Source organism: Peromyscus californicus, unplaced genomic scaffold (assembly GCF_007827085.1).
Source record: "Peromyscus californicus insignis strain IS unplaced genomic scaffold, ASM782708v3 Scaffold_14__1_contigs__length_90479793_seg_2, whole genome shotgun sequence".
Lineage (NCBI taxonomy): Eukaryota > Metazoa > Chordata > Mammalia > Rodentia > Cricetidae > Peromyscus > Peromyscus californicus.
Window position 1 is genome coordinate 57,453,133 of NW_026294436.1, and position 19,985 is coordinate 57,473,117.

General features: G+C 43.1%; 2 protein-coding genes and 1 long non-coding RNA gene across 6 annotated transcripts in view; 2 read left to right on the forward strand and 1 right to left on the reverse strand.

Annotated features, from left to right (window-relative positions):
* Copa (COPI coat complex subunit alpha) overlaps nucleotides 1–1,839 on the forward strand; it is a 48,222-nt gene extending 46,383 nt beyond the window's left edge. For both annotated transcript variants that reach the window (XM_052737643.1, XM_052737645.1), the window contains exons 32-33: nucleotides 390–584; nucleotides 818–1,839. In XM_052737643.1, the coding sequence (XP_052593603.1) occupies nucleotides 390–584; nucleotides 818–877 (255 nt within the window). In that variant the 3' untranslated portion in view covers nucleotides 878–1,839. The remainder of the gene's footprint in view (nucleotides 1–389; nucleotides 585–817) is intronic.
* A 6,804-nt stretch (nucleotides 1,840–8,643) lies between these two features.
* LOC128109471 (uncharacterized) lies at nucleotides 8,644–9,263 on the reverse strand. Its single transcript, XR_008217823.1, has 2 exons — nucleotides 9,116–9,263; nucleotides 8,644–8,798 (listed from the first exon to the last, which is right to left on the reverse strand). It is a non-coding gene; the product is annotated as an uncharacterized LOC128109471 (long non-coding RNA).
* Nucleotides 9,264–9,336: 73 nt separating this feature from the next.
* On the forward strand, nucleotides 9,337–16,966 carry Pex19 (peroxisomal biogenesis factor 19). Of its 3 annotated transcripts, none has more exons than XM_052737647.1 (8): nucleotides 9,337–9,432; nucleotides 11,200–11,309; nucleotides 11,729–11,894; nucleotides 12,469–12,554; nucleotides 12,754–12,915; nucleotides 15,286–15,462; nucleotides 15,681–15,725; nucleotides 15,819–16,966. In XM_052737647.1, exons 1-8 carry the CDS (start codon nucleotides 9,363–9,365, stop codon nucleotides 15,903–15,905), a joined length of 903 nt encoding a protein of 300 aa, XP_052593607.1. In that variant the 5' UTR covers nucleotides 9,337–9,362; the 3' UTR covers nucleotides 15,906–16,966. The 3 variants fall into 3 exon arrangements, with proteins under 3 accessions (XP_052593607.1, XP_052593608.1, XP_052593610.1); XM_052737648.1 differs by having other exon boundaries at nucleotides 15,886–16,966; XM_052737650.1 differs by lacking the exon at nucleotides 11,200–11,309 and having other exon boundaries at nucleotides 9,338–9,432.
* The last annotated feature ends 3,019 nt before the right edge of the window (nucleotides 16,967–19,985 follow it).

Genomic DNA, 19,985 nt, shown 5'->3' on the forward strand with positions numbered 1-19,985 from the left:
AATGGAGCCATGTTGGAGAAAGAGAAAGATTTCACTGTGTATCCCAAACTGGCCCTCAAACTCCTGAATCTCCTGTTTCTGCCTCTGGAGTACTGGGATGCACCACTACACTCAGCAGCAATGGCAGTTGTTAATTTTTCACATACATCCTATACATAGGATGGGACCTGTGATCCTGTAGTGTAGTTACTTTTATTGTTGTGTTCTGTTTTTTGAGATTAGGTCTCAGTATGTAACTCAGGCTGGCCTGGAACTTGAGGTCTTTCTGCTCCTAAGTGTTGGGATTATAGACTTAGAACATCATGCCCAGCATATAGTTGCATTTTGTATCAGAGATTATTTGTGCTGCTTTCTGTCCTCTCAAATAAAATGTTCCTTCCTTCTTCTAGACCAGGAAAATCCTGTCTGCCTGTGAGAAAAACCCCACAGATGCCTGCCAGCTCAATTACGACATGCACAACCCCTTTGACATTTGTGCTGCATCTTACCGGCCCATCTACCGTGGCAAACCGGTGGAGAAGTGTCCACTCAGTGGGGCCTGCTATTCCCCCGAGTTCAAGGGGCAAATCTGCCGGGTCACCACAGTGAGTACTATCCTCAAGAATGTGTCTAGGATGTTGAGGGGAGGGGAGGAGAAGGAAGCATGGTGATTGTTTTCTCACCCAGCTTCTTGAGGCAGTGACACTAGAGAAGGCTAGAGCTTCTACCCACTGTTCCACTTCTCAGTACCAAGCTTTTTGGGGGGTGTAGGGCATGAGCTTTCTGGGGTTTTCAGCCTTATTGATCTCTAACTTGATCCTGTTTTCTACTTCCACAGGTGACAGAGATTGGCAAAGATGTGATTGGTCTGAGGATCAGTCCTCTTCAGTTTCGCTAAAGCCCCTTCATGTGCATGGGTTAATCACTTATTGTCCCTCCCTTCAGAGTCTCTAGCCCCCAGCCGCCACTCTCCCCTTACATTCACTCTTCAGCTTGTTGACATCTGGTTCTCCCTAAAACTTCATGTCCTTTCTCTTCTGTGGCAAATCAGACTTTTCACGCTGGACTTTCTTGCTCCTGCAACCTCTCTCCTGACGATGATTGGTTGTGATCATAGATGACTTTGACTTTCAACTTGGGTCTTCCAAGGAACAAATGAAAACTTTGTGCTGGACATTTGTTTAGCAGATTCTTTCAGTATTTATTCCTCTCTCACCCACCACCTTTGTTTCCATGCCACTGGAAAACAGTGGAATCTAATACATGCTGTTTTTCCTCAGCCACATGTCATCAGTAGGTTCCTTCCCTCTGTGGGCCCAGACACTTGCAGGCTGAGAAGAAGTCTTTTTTTTTTTCAAAATGTGTCATTTTTCACTGATTTGTTTCTGTCCTTTATAACCATTGTTCTTATGTTTTGTGCTCACACTAAATAAAGTAAATTTCTGTGGAATTCCCTAGCTTGCCATTTACTTGGTGGACACTTACTTTCATGCCCCTGTTCACATCCACATAGCTCTCTCACCAGAGCAGATTCTTTGCTTCAGAATCATGTTTTAGTTATTATATTCATCATATACATTTTTAAGTTAATATACACTGCAAGGAGAAATTGTTTTCTTAAGAGACTTGTGAAGCATAGATCTGTGTTATTGGAAAATGGTAAAAAGAGTTCTCTTGGGGCTAGAGAGGTGGCGCAGTGGTTAAAGCGCACTGGCTGCTCTTCCAGAGGACCCCGGTTCAATTCCCAGAACCCATATGGCAGCTCACAATTGTCTGTAACTCCAGTTCTCGAGGATTCAACACTCTCACAGAAATACATGCAAACAAAACACCAATAAAATAAAATTTTTTTAAAAAGTTCTCTGTTCCATTTTTTACTGCAGCTTTCTATCTGTTGCTAATTACAGCCAATATTTGCTGAGCACCTATCAGTATCCATCACTGTTCTATGTATTTGACATATTATATTCACACAGAAGATGATTAGTATGTAATAAATTATATATTTACAATCAATACATAGTTGTTTTGGCTTCTTTTCCCATTGCTGTGATAACACACCCTGACAAAAGCAACTTCAGGGAGAAAGGGTTTACTTGTCTCACATTCCAGCTTCCAATCAGTCCATCCCTGCAGGGAAGTGAAGGGGGCAGGGATCTGAAGCAGCTAATCACACTATATCCACAGTCGAGAGCAGAGAACAATGAATCCAAGTACTCCTGCCAGTACTCAACTGAGTTTTCTTTTGTTTTTTGAGACAGGATCTCACTTAGCTGGCCTGGAACTTGCTAGGTAGCCCTGGCTGGCCCTGAACTGACGAGGCTGGAGGAAAAAGAAAAGTCTACCTCTTTTCAATACCAGCACTGGAGGCAGAGGCAGGGAGCTTTCTCCTTTAAACAGGACCTCAGGCCCAGCAAGTGCTGCTGCCCACTGTGGGCAGGTGTCCCCATATCAATTATAATAAGTCTTCACAGACATTCTCTGAGGTCCTTCTACCAGGTGATTCTAGATGATGTCAAATTGATAGAAATGTCACAACTGTCAGTAGGGCATTTTGCTTCTATACTAAGAATAATTGGCTAAATGATGTATTACTCCCTTGATTTAAAATACATTCAGGCCCAGCCTAGTGGCTCCATCTGTTCTAGCACTAACAGGGTTGGAACAGGATCAAAGGTTTAAGACCAGCCAGCCTTAGTGGCACATGCCTTTAATCCCAGCAGTTGGGAGGCAGAGACAAATCTATGAATTCAAGACCAACCTGGTTCATTCTACATAGTGAGTTCCAGGTCAGCCAGGGCTACACAGTGAAATCCTGTCAAAAAAAAAAAAAAAGGAAAAAAAATTAAAATTAGAAAAAAAGTTTTAAGACCAGAGACAGGAGAGATGGCTCAGCAGTTAGCCATCTCTCTTTCTAGTACCCAGGTTCAATTCTACAGCACCCATATGGTAGCTCACAACCATCCGTAACTTCAGTTCCAGGGCATCTAACTCACCCTTCTGGTACCCACATGTACTGCATGCACATGGTACATAAACCTACACACCCATCAAAACATTCAACCACAAAATCTTTTTTTTTTTTTTTTAAGTTCAGGATAACCCCAGCTATTTCAGGGCCAGCCTGGACTACCCTATCTCAAAAAGAACAAAGTAGGGTAGAGAGGTGTCTCAGCAGTTAAGAGCAAGTACTGTTCTTCCAGAGGGCCTGGGTTCAGTTCCAGGCAAGGTGGTTTACAACCACCAGTAACTCCAGCTCCAGGGGAGCCAGTGTTTTCTTTTGGCCTTCATGAACACCTGCATTCACAAGCATAAACCAACATGTGGATGCATATAAATACACAGCTGGAGATGTAGCTTCATTGTAGAGTGCTGGCTGGCTTAGTATGTACAGGGTCCTGGATTTAGTTCCTAGCACTACATATGGTAGCACACACCTTTCTCAAAAACTAGAGAAATGCAGGAATTTTGTTAGTCACTGGGATTTGAACCTAGGATCTCGCACATGATAGGCAAGCATTCTACTACTGAGCTATCTATATCCATGGGGGCGGGGCGGGGGGGGGGGGGGAGAGATGTACAAAGTATATATTAGTTTCTTTGTGTTGTTTCTTAAGACAGGTTGTGACCTGTATAGCCAAGGACCTTAAACTTTTGGTTGTTTTGGGTTTTTCTCAAGACAAGGCTTCTCTGTGTAACAGCCTTGGCTGTCCTGGAACTCACTTGGTAGACCAGGCTGGCCTCGAACTCACAGGGATCCACCTGCCTCTGCCTCCCGAGTGCCGGGATTAAAGGCATGTGCCACCACACCCGGTTCATTCAATACACATTTTAAAGTATTTTCCTACATACCCATTTTTTTTTCAGTTTTTCTCCGTGCATATTTTATTGTGAGTTATGAAAGCTTTTCACAGTATCTGGGTTATGGGCAACCTTTTGCAATTACCAGCATTGCTGCAATAAATAAACTTGAACATACATTGTATGGGTGGGGGAAGTGTACCTGAGGCTGAACTACAAGAGGAATACCTGCTTCAAAGAGTATAGGACTTGGCCGGGCGGTGGTGGCGCACGCCTTTAATCCCAGCACTCAGGAGGCAGAGGCAGGCGAATCTTTGTGAGTTCGAGGCCAGCCTGGTCTACAGAGCGAGATCCAGGAAAGGCGCAAAGCTACACAGAGAAACCCTGTCTCGGAAAAAAAAAAAAAAAAAGAGTACAGGACTTTTATGTTTTCAGATCTAAGAGTTACTTTCTTAAATATAATCTTCAAACTAAGATTGCTTTCTCAAAAGTCTGTGTACTATGAAAATGTTTTCTCAAGTTTTAAACATCCTGCAAGTACAGGCAAACATCAGACATGGGGGTTCACACCTATAAGTCAAATCCTTGGAAGGTTGAGGCACAAGTGCCCCAAGTTCAAGGCTAGCCTTGACTAAAGAGTGAGACCCTGTCTCAAAAACTAGACATCGTGGGGGTTACAGAGACGGTTTAACAGCTAAGAGCAAATACTGCTCTTGCAGAGGACTCAAGGTTGGTTCCCAGCACCCACATCTGGAAGCTCCTAACCACCTGTAAGTCTACCTCCAGAGGGATTGCCACCTCTTGTCCCTGAGTGCAAGTGCATACACATACCTGAAAGCGTATGTTCATGCACACACAATTTTAAATAATTAAAAATATTTTTTCAGCCGGGCGGTGGTGGCGAATGCCTTTAATCCCAGCACTCGGGAGGCAGAAGCAGGTGGATCTCTGTGAGTTCGAGGCCAGCCTGGACTACCAAGTGAGTTCCAGGAAAGGCGCAAAGCTACACAGAGAAACCCTGTCTTGAAAAACCAAAAAAAAAAAAAAAAAAAAAAATTCAGATCTGGAAGAAATGGACAATTTTCTAGATAGATACCACATACCAAAGTTAAATCAAGACCAGATAAACTATTTAAATAGACCAATAACCCCTAAAGAAATAGAAACAGTCATCAAAAGTCTCCCAACCAAAAAAAGCCCAGGACCAGATGGTTTCAGTGCAGAATTCTACCAGATTTTCAAAGAAGAACTAATTTCAATACTCTTCAAATTGTCCCACACAATAGAAACAGAAGGAGAATTACCAAACTCTTTTTATGAGGCTACAATTACCCTGATACCCAAACCACACAAAGATGCAACAAAGAAAGAGAATTACAGACCAGTCTCACTCATGAACATTGATGCAAAGATACTCAACAAAATATTGGCAAATCGAATCCAAGAACACATCAAAAAAAATTATCCACCATGACCAAGTAGGTTTCATCCCAGGGATGCAAGGATGGTTCAACATATGAGAATCTGTCAATGTAATACACCATATAAACAAATTGAAAGAAAAAAACCACATGATCATCTCATTAGATGCTGAAAAAGCCTTTGACAAAATCCAACACCCCTTCATGATAAAGGTCTTAGAGAGATCAGGAATACAAGGAACATTCCTAAACATAATAAAGGCAATTTACAGCAAGCCAACAGCCACCATCAAATTAAACGGAGAGCCACTCAAAGAGATTCCACTAAAATCAGGAACAAGACAAGGCTGTCCACTCTCTTGATATCTATTTAATATAGTACTTGAAGTTCTAGCTAGAGCAGTAAGACAACAAAAGGAGACCAAAGGGATACAAATTGGAAAGGAAGAAGTCAAACTTTCACTATTTGCAGATGATATGATAGTATACATAAGTGACCCCAAAAATTCTACCAGGTAACCACTATAGCTGATAAACTCCTTCAGTAAAGTGGCAGGATACAAGATCAACTCAAAAAAATCAGTAGCCCTCCTATACACAAATGATAAAAGGGCTGAGAAAGAAGTCAGAGAAACATCACCCTTTACAATAGCCACAAATAATATAAAATACCTTGGGATAACACTAACTAAACAAGTGAAGGACCTTTTGTTAATAACTTTAAATCTCTAAAGAAAGAAATTGAAGATATCAGAAAATGGAAGGATCTCTCATGCTCATGGATAGGTAGGATTAACATAGTAAAAATGGTAATCTTACCAAAAGCAATCTACAGATTCAATGCAATCCCCATCAAAATCCCAACACAATTCTTCACAGACTTGGAAAGAAAAATACTCAACTTCACATGGAAAAACAAAAGACCCAGGATAGCTAAAAGAATCCTGTATAATAAAGCAACCTCTGGAGGCATCACTATCCCTAACATCAAGCTCTACTCTAGAGCTATAGTAATAAAAACAGCTTGGTACTGGTATAAAAACCGACATACAGACCAATGGAATCGAATTAATCCACACACATATGAACACCTGATTTTTGACAAAGAAGCCAAAACTATACAATGGGAAAAAGAAAGTATCTTCAACAAATGGTGCTGGCATAACTGCATGTCAATATGTAAAAGATTACAAATAGATCCATATCTGTCACCACGCACAAAACTCAAGTCCAAGTGGATCAAAGACCTCAACATAAATCCAGTTACACTGAACTTGATAGAAGAGAAAGTAGGAAGTACTCTTGAATGCATTGGCACAGGAGATCACTTCCTAAATATAACACCAGCAGCACAGACACTGAGCACAACAATTAATAAATGGGACCTCCTGAAACTGAGAAGCTTTTGTAGGGCAAAAGACACAGTCAGTAAGACAAAAAGACAGCCTACAAAATGGGAAAAGACCTTCACCAACCCCACATCTGACAAAGGACTGATCTCCAAAGTATATAAAGAACTCAAGAAACTAGACATCAAAATACTGAACAATCCAATTTAAAAATGGGCTAAAGAGCTAAACAAAGAATTCTCAAAAGAAGAATCACAAATGGCTGAAAGACATTTAAAGAAATGCTCAACATCCTTAATCATCAGAGAAATGCAAATCAAAACGACTCTGAGAGTAACCTTACATCTGTCAGAATGGCTAAGATCAAAAACACTAATGAGGGGTTGGGGATTTAGCTCAGTGGTAGAGCACTTGCCTAGCAAGCGCAAGGCCCTGGGTTTGGTCCTCAGCTCTGGAAAAAAACAAAACCAAAAACAAAAAACAAAACAAAAAAAAAAAAAACACTAATGACAGTCAATGTTGGAGAGGATTCGGAGCAAAGGGAACACTCCACTGTTGGTGGGAATGCAAACTTGTACAACCACTGTGGAAATCAGTATGGTGGTTTCTCAGAAAATTGGGAATCAATCTACCTCAAGACCCAGCCATACCACTCTTGGGCATATACCCAAGGAATGCTCAATCATACCACAAAGATACATGCTCAACTATGTTCATAGCAGCACTATTTGTAATAGCCAGAACCTGAAAACAACCTAGATGCCCATCAAATGAAGAATGGATAAAGAAAATGTGGTACATATACAAAGTGGAGTACTACTCAGCAGAGAAAAACAATGGCAGCATGAAATTTGCAGGCAAATGGATGGAACTAGAAAATATCATCCTGAGTGAGGTAACCCATACCCATAAGGACAAGCATGGTATGTACTCACTCATAAGTGGATTCTAGATATAAAGCAAAGAACAATCAGACTGCAACCCACAGAACCAGGAAGGCTACATAGCAGGGGGGACCCTAGGATGACTGTGACTTATAATAAGTTTTGGTTTTACTCAATTACTGGGCAAGCCTCAATCAAACATTTCACTATTAGGATAAGAATTCATACTGTATCACGCTGATAATAGAAAAATAAATAAATAATAAATAAATAAATAAAAATGGGGGAAAAATTGAGAAAAAATATTTTTTTCAGTCTTGGCAGGCAGATCTCTGTGAGTTCTAGGCCAGCCAGTGCTACATAGTGAGACCCTGTCTACAAAAAAAGTTTTTTTTATAAGTTTACAAATTAAATCACAAAATTGTACACAATCTAAAGTGAATTTGTGAGCAAAGTTGACAATCTCTGCTTCTTGTCACTTATCTAAGTGGGGAAAGAGGAATGGATATATATAATTGTGAATATGTCAAGAATCTGAAGTTAATCAATAAGCAGTGGAGAGACATTAAGTCCTTAAACAAGACGAAAAAATGCTATGAGCAGAATAGAGCATGGTGGTGAGTATCTATAACCCTAGTACTTGGGGTGTGTAGGCAACAGGATAAGGAGTTCTAGGCCAGCCTGAGCTAAATGAGCCCCCGCTTCAAGCAAGAAAGGGGAGGGGAAAGCTATAAAATACTATTTTGTCACTATTCACAATATATTAGGAAGTTAGAAAGAGTGGTCGGTCAGGGTAAATTAGCATTAAGATAGGATGTTAAGGATATCAATAGTAAGAATAGAAAGCAGAGCCAGGTGTAGTAGCACATGCCCTTAGTACCAGCACTCTGTAGGCAGAAGCAGGGTGATTTCTGAGTTTGAGGCCAGCCTGGTCCACATTGAGTTCCAGGACAGCCAGGGCTGCACAGAGAAATATTGTCTCGAGAAAACAAAACAAAACAAACGCATACACAATCTTTCAGAATTAATTCAGAGAAAGAATTATGTTTGGTTTTGAGTCTGTCTTAATTCTATTAATTACCATCTGTGTTTCCAATTTCCACCTCCAGTCAACCCTTACAGGTAGGACCAACTCTGATTTATTTGTTTATTTCGTTGTGCCCAGAATAAGATTGTATACAACTGTAGATACTTGCTACTTGCTGAAAATAGACTTGGTAATCTTTATTTTGTTCATCTGTTTTGTGTATGTGTCAAGCAGTACAGGTGGCAGTCAGAGTTCAGTGCGTGGTAGAAGTCTCTCCTACCATGCAGGCTCTGGGGATGAAACCAAGATTGCCTCAATTTGGCAATTCTGTCTTAGCCTAAAAAAAAAAAAAAAAAAAAAAAGCACATTACCAGAAGTTTTATAGCTCTGTATTTAGCTGAGCCTTGAGGTGTACTCTCTGCCCTTGGAAGGTGGAGGCAGTAGGATTAGAAGAATTTGACTGAAAACAAAACATCTCCAGACTAAAAGTTTCAGATGAAAGGGAAAGTAAACAAACAAAACGAAAGCAAATAAATTCTCTCACCTCTTCTGCCCCCAACCCTGGCCCCCACATCAAGCTGAGCCTGGTGGGTCAAGCATTTGGGAAATGGAGAAGGGAGGAGCCCGATTTCTAGACCAGCCTGCGCAACCTACCTAGTAACGGCTGTGGCTGTGTAGCTCCAGGGGTGCAGTGCTTGCTTAGTTCGTGCAAGAACCTAGGTTGATTCCCAGAAGAAAAACAAAAACAACAACAAAACCCACGTTTCCTGTCCCTTTAAAAATGGCGGTCCTGCACAGTAGAACGATATCATTGGCTGCCCAAGTCGTGGGGGCGGGGTTAGGGGCGGGACATGTGGTGCGCCAGTGGTTCCACCTCCTACGGCAAGTCGGAGGCAGCAAGATGGCGGCCGCTGAGGAAGGTTGCGATGTTGGGGTCGAAGCGGACCGGGAACTGGAGGAGCTTCTGGAAAGTAAGAGCCCATGATGGGAAGGGCTAGAGGGGTCGGGGGCGAGGACCCATTGGGGTTAAATGAACTTGAGATTTGGGGGCGGAGCGGGAGACTCTCTAATGGTTGGCGGGGGAGGTGGTCTGAGTTCGACCCCGGCCCTCCTTAATTGCGGGAGCTGGGTGTTCACCTTGGTCACTGATCAGTCCAGACCGCAAATCTTACTGTGGAGGGGAAAACTAACTGTAATGAGATGTTTCGTGACCCACCCCTCCCCGCCCCAAACTTCTCTTGCTTTAGACTGTCGGACTGTTTTTGAGGCAGTAGCTCACCCTGTAGCACAGGCTGGCCTTGAACTCGCGACAGTCTTCCTGCCTTAGCCTCTGGGAGTGCTGAGATTACAGGCTGGAGCCTCCAGGACCGGCTTTAGTAAATTATTGAAATCTCCTCTCCTGTCAGCAGCATCCACAGAACAAAATAACCTTCGACTCCAAGGGCCCTTATGTCCATGATCATATCTTTCTTAACTTCTTTACCTCACAATCTTTCCTCATTCTTTTACCAGACCCCTTAGTTCTTTCGTGTCAGTAGTTCAAGGAAACTACTTCTAAAATTATTGTTTTGAAAGACCGTCTCTTGTAGTCTAGGCTGGCCTGAGACTCAAGGATGGCCTTGAACTTACGATTTTTCTGGCCCCTGCCTCCCGGTGCCAGCATGGCACCACCATGCCTGACATCCTTTTTCATCCTTTGGAGAAACTGAGAGTGAGCCAGTCCCAGGGGAAAACATTTCATCTTCCTGAAATAATGGTGGATGTTCCTCTCCTTCTCGCTCTTGCCCTCCTCTCTGGTTTCCTGCCCAGGGTGAGGCCAGTGCCCTTTCCCTGGCTCTGGCAAGCAGAGTGGTGGTGTGACAACACAGGCTTTTCAGGGCAAAGGTGAACCTTTTATCTGTGGCTCAGTCACAGCGATGTAGGCGGGCAGAAAATGAACAGATTTAGTGAGGCATGCCAAGGGACTCGACTGGCCCAGGGTTACTGCATGTAAGGCCAAGGGGAGCTGTAGGTGCCTGCTGAGGTACAACTAAATTGGAACGTAATTTAAGCGTTTAATACCCTCCTGTAGAACGGGTGGAGTTTGTATTAGGACCCATGGAAAGCTGGGTGGGATATCCTGTGCTTTCTTACAAGAGGTTACTGCCTTTAGGGCCTCAAAGTGAGTTCAAAGAAATAAGCCCTATCTCTCCCCTCTACTCATGTTAGATAACTGTGTGGGATTTTTAGGGAATCTTATAGTATGCATATAAAGATTTCTCTGCCGCTTGACCACACAGTTCACTCTGATATTCTACCAGTTAGGCATTTCCTCTAGTTTTTGGGTTTCTGAATAATTTTACATGCCAGACAGGTTTATTCATGTGTCATTCTTCACAAGCAATCAAGTTCCTTAGACCTCTGTATCTGGCCTATTAGGCACTCAATAAATATTTCAAAAATGTTAAAAAAAAAAAATCTCTGCACAGCTTATTTAATCCTTTCCTCCTAGTTCTGGGATGAACACTGGTTCTATGTAAAGGGTTTTCTTACCAATTGGTCACAATAAATTAGGTGATTCCCAAGGAAAGGTGGAAAGCCTGTTGATCAGTGGACCAGGCAAGAGAGACACCAAGAAGAGAGAAGTTCAGGAGATCTGGCGCGTTATATGATTATTTTCCTGATAGTTTGCTCAGAATCACACAGTTTTCTAGCCTTATCCATCCCCAACATATCCACCATGTCTCTTGTTTCCAAAGGTGCTCTTGATGATTTCGATAAAGCCAAACCCTCCCCAGCACCCCCTCCTACCACCTCGGCCCCTGATGCTTCAGGGCCCCAGAAGAGATCGCCAGGAGACACTGCCAAAGTATAAATCCCACCCCCTTAAGGGAGGGGGGATGGACATGCTGCTCAGAGCAGGGGTGGGGCAGGCCCCTGTGGGCCAGAAGGGTGGGTGGGAGGATGCCTTTGCCTCACACTGCTGAGTGTTCTTTCAGGCCTCAGCTCCTGTGAAACAAGGACCTGGGCTTGTACTGAGGGATGAAAAGGAAGTGTCTTGAGAAAAGAGCAGTTTTAAGTGATTGGATTTGTATGTTCCCTCCTATTATTCCTTCAGTGGCCAGATTCTTTGCTTGCTGCCCCCTGAGAAGAGGCAGATAGAATGTTAAATGGAGGTGTTTGTGGGGGAGATGTTTCATTTCCCAAAACGACTACCTGAGCTCCTTTAGGAGGCTAGACTCAGGGTGGTTCTGTAAGAGGTGAATTTTGTCCACCTCTCCCCTGCAGGATGCCCTCTTCGCCTCCCAAGAGAAATTTTTCCAGGAACTGTTTGACAGTGAGCTGGCTTCCCAAGCCACTGCGGAGTTTGAGAAGGCAATGAAGGAGCTGGCTGAAGAAGAGCCCCACCTGGTGGAACAGTTCCAAAAGCTCTCAGAAGCAGCTGGGAGAGTGGGTGAGGAATCCCCAAACAAAAAATACTGGACAGACCTCTTTATTGCTTGACAATACTAGGATTGTAAAATTGATAACCATTGTAGTGTCACAGCGATGGAGTGGGACAAGGCAAGAGAAACAGGTCTGGGAATCTTGCTTGCTGAAAGAAAAGGTTAGGATATTTTGGAAAGTAATAAAGAAAAGATTATTCCAGCCAGGTATAATAGTGTATTCCTTTAACCCTTGGGAGGCAGAAGCAGATGGAGCTCTGTGAGTTCGAGGCCAGCCTGGTCTACATAGTGAGTTCCAGAACAGCTAGAACTACATAATGAGACCTTGTCTCAAAAGTAAATAAATAAATAAGATTATTCCAGACCAACCCTTTTAAAGGACAGTGTTACCGTGGAAAACAATTAACACATTATCTATACAGATTTATGGCATGACCATGAAGATGGCCAAAGAGTGGTTAAGATTTTGAAGTGGTAGTGGTTTGCTAGTAAATCTTTTATATCCAGGTTGGTAAGTAGGTCAGTCTAGACAAGCTGACAGTTCAAATCCTAGGTAATCTTGGTTCTTTTCATCTCTCCTAGGCAGTGATGCAAACTCTCAACAAGAATTTACTTCTTGCCTAAAGGAGACATTAAGTGGGCTAGCCAAAAATGCCACTGACCTTCAGGTAAAGGGAAAGGAGTAGGGGTCCACTCCCAGATGCATCCTGAGCAGTCTCACAAAGTAGATGCTCTTGGGGATCTCCCCAAATCTGACCTTGCCTTGATTTTTGTTACAGGCACATCAGATTGTTCTTTCCATCTGAAAGTGTGATAAGCATTCCAGGAAGGCAGTGTAACCAGTTCGCCTCTCTTTATCTTGTCTAGAACTCGGGCATGTCTGAAGAGGAGCTGACCAAAGCCATGGAAGGGCTGGGCATGGATGAAGGGGATGGGGAAGGGAACATTCTCCCCATCATGCAGAGTATCATGCAGAACCTACTGTCTAAGGATGTACTGTACCCATCCCTGAAGGAGATCACGGAAAAGGTTTGTGAATTTCTACTCTGCTTTTTCGCCTTGCTTCATTATATCAACTTGTGGGCACTTTGCTCAGACTATGCATAGAAAAAGGGTAATTTGAGTGTACAAGTACATTTTTTTTAAACTCATTTGTTTGTTGAAGGTAGAAGTTGTTATTGAGAGAATAAAGGTACATAGGTGATCTGATCATTTGTTCACACCAGGACTGTCTGAGTTAGAAGGGGAAATTCTTCAGCTTTAGTTTTCTCTGAATTAGTTCAAGGTTCTTGAGTTTGACTGATACATTCCTTATTGTATTTCTAGTAAGAACTCACAGGATTTTGTGGTGGTGGTATGAACAGTTTGAGAGTAGTTTCAATGATAGTTCTTGCTTTAAAAAGCGTATGGTTTCACTGGAGAAATGAAGTAGAGAAAGAGAAGCTCTTCGGCATCACAGGGCAACAGATGACTGAGTGGGAAATGAGTAGCAACACCCGGAGTCTGCAGACCAGTGTTTGTAAAGTCTAAGTCCAACTCTCAAGCTGAGAGTATTGTTTACATTGTTTTCGTTTTTGTTGTTTTGCTGTTTTGTTTTGTTTTTTTGTTTCTTTGAGACAAGGTTTCTCTGTGTAGCTTTGGAGCCTATCCTGGAACTCTCTCTGTAGACCAGACTGGCCTTCAAACTCACAGAGATTTGCCTGTGTCTGCCTCCTGAGTGCTGGGATCAAAGGCTGGGATCAAAGGCGTGCATCACCACCGCCTGGCTGTTCACATAAAATTTTATTTTTACTACTATTTTATTTTATTTTTTTTTTTTTTAAATATTTATTTATTTATTATGTATACAGTATTCTACCTGCATGTATCCCTGCAGGCCAGAAGAGGGCACCAGATCTCATTACAGGTGGTTGTGAGCCACCATGTGGTTGCTGGGAATTGAACTCAGGACCTCTGGAAGAGCAGTCAGTGCTCTTAACCTCTGAGCCATCTCTCCAGCCCCTTATTTTTTAATTAGGAGTGTGTATGTGAGTGAGTGTATGTGTGTGTGTGTGTGTGTGTGTGTGTGAGAGAGAGAGAGAGAGAGAGAGAGTTCAGGTGCCTGTGGAGGCTACAGGCACCAGACCACTCTCAAACTAGAGTTACAACTGGCAGTGAGCCACCTAACATGAGTGCTGGCAGTTGAACTTGAACTGGGGTCCTCTGCAAGAGCAGTGTGTACTCTTAACCACTAGGCTATCTATCTCCCTAGACCTGGTTTTTATATTTTTAAGTTTAAAAACACAAGAATGGAGAGAGATTCAGCAGTTAAGGTCACTGGCTGCTCTTCTGGAGGATCTGGGTTCAATTCTCAGCACCCACATGGCAGATCACAATGGTCTGTGGCTCCAGTTCCGGGGATTCGATGCCCTCTTCCAGCTTCTGAGAGCACCAGACACACACATGGTCCACAGACATAGATACAGGCAAAACATTCATATAAAAAATTGATAGAATTTTTAAAAATTATAAGCAACAACAGAGCGGGCTTATTAAAGAGTACTTGCTGCTCTTGCAGAGGACCTAGGTTTGGTTCCCAGCATCAACATGGTAGGTAGCTCATAACCATCTATAACTCCCATTTCTAGGGGATCTGACACCTCTTTCTGACCTTCAAGTCCACCAGATATGCACATGGTACAAATACATACATGCAGGTAAAATACAAAATAAAAATAAATAAATCTAAAAAAATAACAGAGAACAACAATGTTCAACAGAGATCATATGTGACCCATGTCTTAGTTAGCTGCAGCTGTCAAGTTTACATAGCCCAGAGTCATTTGAGGGGGTCTCAGTTGGGGGATTGCCCAGATCAGATTGGACTATGGCCATGTGTGTGAGGAATTGTCTTGATTGGTGGTTGGTGTTGGAAGGGCATAGTCCATTGTGGGTAGCACCATCCCTAGGCCGATGGGCCTAGACTATATAAGAAAGCAAAAAAAAAAAAAAAAAAAAAAAAAAACACGCAAGAAAGTAAGCCAGTAGGCAGTACTCCTTCATGGTCTCTGCTTGAGTTCCTACCCTCAGTGATAGACTGTTACTTGGAAGTATCAGATGAAATAAACCCTTTCCTCCCCAAGTTGTTTTTGATGTTTTGTCGTAGCAACAGAAATGAAACTAGAACAATCCTGAGAGCCTAAAATGATTACTTTCTTGCTTTTCACACATAGTTTACTAATCTGCAGTTACCGTAAGTACCAGTATATCCAGATGGTCTGTTGGAGTCAACAGTACTTTGTCCTTTTCACAATGAACTTGCTTATGTAGCCTTTTTTTCCTCTTCATGCTCTTCACATTTTAAGTCCCTTTCTCTCCTTGTTCACTTAATTCTTTCCCACCCATCCCCTCTTTCCTTAGTATCCAGAATGGTTGCAGAGTCACCAGGAATCTATTCCTCCAGAGCAGTTTGAAAAGTATCAGGAGCAGCACACTGTTATGGGCAAAATATGTGAGCAGTTTGAGGCAGAGACACCCACGGACAGTGAGGCTACTCACAGGGCTCGTTTCGAGACGGTGCTGGACCTTATGCAGCAGGTAAGCCCTCCTTTCACTGCCTTCCTGCTGGAGCTGTCCACGCTGGTTGAATAGAGATGTCTGGAAAGGGTGCTACACGACTAAGCCTGGGTGGAGGGGACACAAGGCTGCATACCATGGTCAGAGGAATCAGATCACTAGTCACATTCCTTTTCTTACTTTTTGTGATGTTTTCTGTGACTTTTATTTTATGATTGCTTATTCTTTTTATTTTCTAGTTACAGGACTTGGGCCATCCTCCAAAAGAGCTGGCTGGGGAGATGGTGAGTATGTCTTCTACATTTTAACCCAGTTCCCAGTCTGCAGACTCCAGTAATCCCTAGTTAATCCATATAAGGTGATCATTGTGCTGCCAGGGATGGACCTTCAGAAGCTCTGACCTGAAATACGAGTGGTTTTCTCAGCCCTTCATCTCTTCTCCAGCCTCCTGGCCTCAACTTTGACCTGGATACCCTCAATCTGTCGGGCCCACCAGGTGCCAACGGCGAACAGTGTCTGATCATGTGAAACACAACACGTTTTCCTCCCTGAGTCCCAGCCATGGGGAGCATCTAGAGTCAGCAGAACCACTGGGAACTGAGTCAGGAGTGTCGTCTCTGGGAGCCAGCTGCCTCCCACTCTCTACATCCCCTTCAAGACTGTGTGCCATACCAGCTGAGGATCTGTTCTCTAGGCCATTTCTATGAGCCCTACTCCATCATGCGCTCTGCTGTTAGAAACGGGCCAATTCATTGCCAGGTGAAGGAAGGCATCCCTTTTGGGGCATTTCACTTCTTCCTGCTCCCAAAAGTAATGTTATATATGACTATACTCATGTCCCCTTGATTCCCAGGGACTTCGTGCCTTGTTTCTGCTCCCTCTCTTGGAGCTCGGGAGCAGGAGCTGAGTCCTCAGACTTGGTGTTTCCATTAGGCAGGGCCTCTGGGAATGAGGAGAAATGTAGCCTGCCCTGGGGCTGTATGTCACCACATCTCCTTACCTTCATTTTGAACTCTCTGAAGGGAAAGGAACTTTGCACTTACCTGTGGTCAAGTTGGAAGAGAAGCCCTGGGCTTTTCCTCTCCCTGGGTGCTGCACTCTTAATTCCTGTTTCCTCCTGAGGACTCAAGTTGCTACCCTGGTTCTTTCTACAACTCTGTGATTTAGGTGAACCCAGCTCTTGACCTTCCTTTGCCCCCTGGCTGTCCTCTTCCCTCTCTTTTTAGACTCTTATTTATTCCAGCCCCTCTGAACCAATGTTGTAATTGATGAAGGCCAATCTTGTTTCCTTTCATCTAGTACCTCTGCCATTCTCACTGGACCCTTCCATTCCCTGGCCAACACATAACTGTAGTGTCAGATCTGATAAATGAATGGCCATTCTACCCAGATACATTCTGGCTTACTTGGGACATCAGATTCCCTAGAATCCTTAGTTCAGGAAGGTGCTTGGGAAAGGGATGTGGCCTGAGTCTTTTTTCCTGCAAGCCCCGGGGGACAGTATCTAATAAATATTCTGAGCGTATGTGTGGGTTATTTTTCATCCAGGTCTGCTCCTAATCTTGCTGAGCTTCTATAAGCTGCAGAATGGGAAGTGTTAGGAGATAGTTCTGTATAATGTTATGCTAAGCTCTACCATGGCCTTGCCCTCCAGCTCAGGCTGCCCTTCCTTTGGTAAAAGGATACTGTCATCATCTCCTTGGTATTTCAGTCTTAACTTCTTACATTGTAATTGATGTTAATGGTATATTGTTAACATGTTTTCTAAATTACCTATTTTAAATTGACCTCAGTAGGTCTAAGGACCGTGGTCGCCATATATTTTATGGATAGTCTAGCCCAACTAGCTGTCTTGGTTCACTTGGAAAATAACTTTTTAAATATATATTTTTAATTTATTATTTGGGAATTTTATACATGTATACAATGTATTTTGATCATATCCACTCCTCTGGAAAATAACTTTTTCAAAAACAAATTCACATTTATCATTTGAGTCACTTTGAGCTCATGACACATCACTTCCCCCTCCTGGGTTAAAATCACTCTTAAAGATCCCACACATCAGCCGGGTAGTGGTGGCATACGCCTTTAATCCCAGCATTTGGGAGGCAGAGGCAGGCGAATTCAGTGAGTTCAAGGCCAGCCTGATCTACAAAGCGAGTTCCAGGACAGCCAGGACTGTTACATGGAGAAACCCTGTCTCAAAACCTCCCCCCTCCCTTCAAAAAAGATCCCACACATTCTGTGAAAGGAAATGTGCTTGAGCTCAGGCTGTGGGGACTATTCAGCCTCCACAGCTCATCAGACAGAAGACTCAGGGTCTGAATTTGAGTCTCCTCCATGCACTAAGAAAGGAAAAAAGTACAAGCTGATTTGTGATGATGAATGGGGCCTGAATTGCCAATAATTTGTTGACACTTCTGCAAAAGCTTGACAAGGATAGGTGAGGAGACAGGAACAAGAATGGCCTGCCCTTGGAATTGTGCTCAATGCCATGCTATCTGTCCTTTATTCTTACTTCTCGTGGTGATGCCATGGTTCACCATGGCTATTTCCAAGACATTTCTTTCATTTTTATTTTCCTTGAATATGAGCCAGTTGACCTTGGATTAATTAGTTTTTTTTCCTAAATACTCTGAGACTTACAGCTGAATAAAACCTGGTGCCCTAGGGCAGTCCTTGTCAAATTATGTGTGGTAAAGGACCAGAGATTTTTGTCTTTAAACATCTAGTCCTCATGCATCAATATTTGGATCTGTTGCCCATGACAGGTATTCAGCTGAGACTGTATACAGCCTGCCATGAAAATTTGAAAACACCTAAATCATCTAGACTCCATTAACAGGTTAAGCCCACCAGTCATATAATTGAATTTCACAGCAATATCAAATACTAAAGTTTTAGACACTGTATTTCTGGTACCTAATGTCACAAGTTGATACAGTGATTAAAACAAAACCACTTCAGCTGGGTGGTGCTTGGGAGGCTTAAGCAGGTGGATCTCAGTGAGTTTGAGGACAGCCTGGTCTACAGAGTGAGTTCCAAGACAGCCAGGGCTATACAGAGAAACCCTATCTTGGAAAAACAAACAAAAAAACAGCTCCATGGTAATAATGCTGTTCTGGACTTTCCTTAGTCTCTTTATAGGTCCTAGGCAAATGTATACTTACATACTTGAAGTCCTTTCCCATGTGTTACCTGTGGAGACTTGGTCTTAAGCAAAAACTGTGTCACAATATGGTTATCTAGCACTCTTTCTAGTTTGCTTCTCTTGATAAACTAAAAATAACCATTGCATAACTTTAGTGAAGTATTTAAGCTGTACTCAAAGTTTACAAGAACTCCCCTTCCAAAATTCTGTGTGTTCGGGTAACAAATTTGTGACTGGATAGATGGCTTCTTGAAACAAGAATCAAATTATTACAAAATGTATGATAATGTCCTTTTCCTGTGACCCTCGAACATGCTCTCAAGGCCCCACAGGTTAGAACACGCCTGTCAGAAAGCTTGGGGAGCTTGGAGAAAATGGCCCACATTAAAAAAAAAAAAAATTAACCATCTGACATAAAAAAAACTTCTTAAGATTTATTATTAATCTGTATGTGTGTGAGCCACCAGATGTGGATGCTGGGAAATGAAGTCTGGTTCTCTGAAAGAGCAGACAGCTCTCAACCACTGAGCCTTCTTCCATCCCTGTCCCACATTAAGTAGACATGGCAGATAATACAAAAATGTACAAAAAAGGATTCAGGAAGTGGACACGGTGCTTGCTGTAGAACTGAAGAACTCACAGTCATGTTCCTCTGGAAAGTCAAGGCAGCACTTAACTGTCAAAAGCCAAGTGGCAGCTTTTCTACAAGGGAAACAGATCGAGTGGAGATCGCTAATAGAGCCAGGTGGTCTTAGGAGCAGGACAGACGGGCAACCAAGAAATAGAAACAAGACCTTCAAAATCAAGGTCAAAGAAAAGCTCTTAAGTTCTGCTCAGCATCAGAGTTACAAACTGTCAATTGAAAGGTCATTTAGTTACCAACACACTCAGAAAGAACACCCAAAGGTGGAATACAGTGTTAATCTGGGGTTTCTAGAGGAACAGAACCCAGAGAATGAATGTATTACAAGTTTCAAAGGGAACTTACTAGATGGCTTTACATGACATGGAAGTAGTAGTCTGGCAGTGGCTGTTAACCTGATGGAGAGGTTAAGAACTAGGAGCTTGTTCAGTTAAGGAGTCTAGATGCCTCCGTAGTCCCAGTCTGGTGCTTAAGGCCTACTTAGAAAGTTTCTGGAGAGCGGAAACATTGAGACACTAAAGGAGCTGAGTTCTGATGGCAACAACAGTAATGGGATAGACATACCTATAAGAATCAAGGCAAGCCGGGTGGTGGTGGTGGTGGTGGTGGCGGCGGCGGCGGCGGCGGCGGCGGCGGCGGCGGCGGCGGCGGCGGCGGCGGCGGCGGCGGCGGCGCACGCCTTTAATCCCAGCACTCGGCAGGCAGAGGCAGGTGGATCTCTGAGTTCAAAGCCAGCCTGGTCTACAG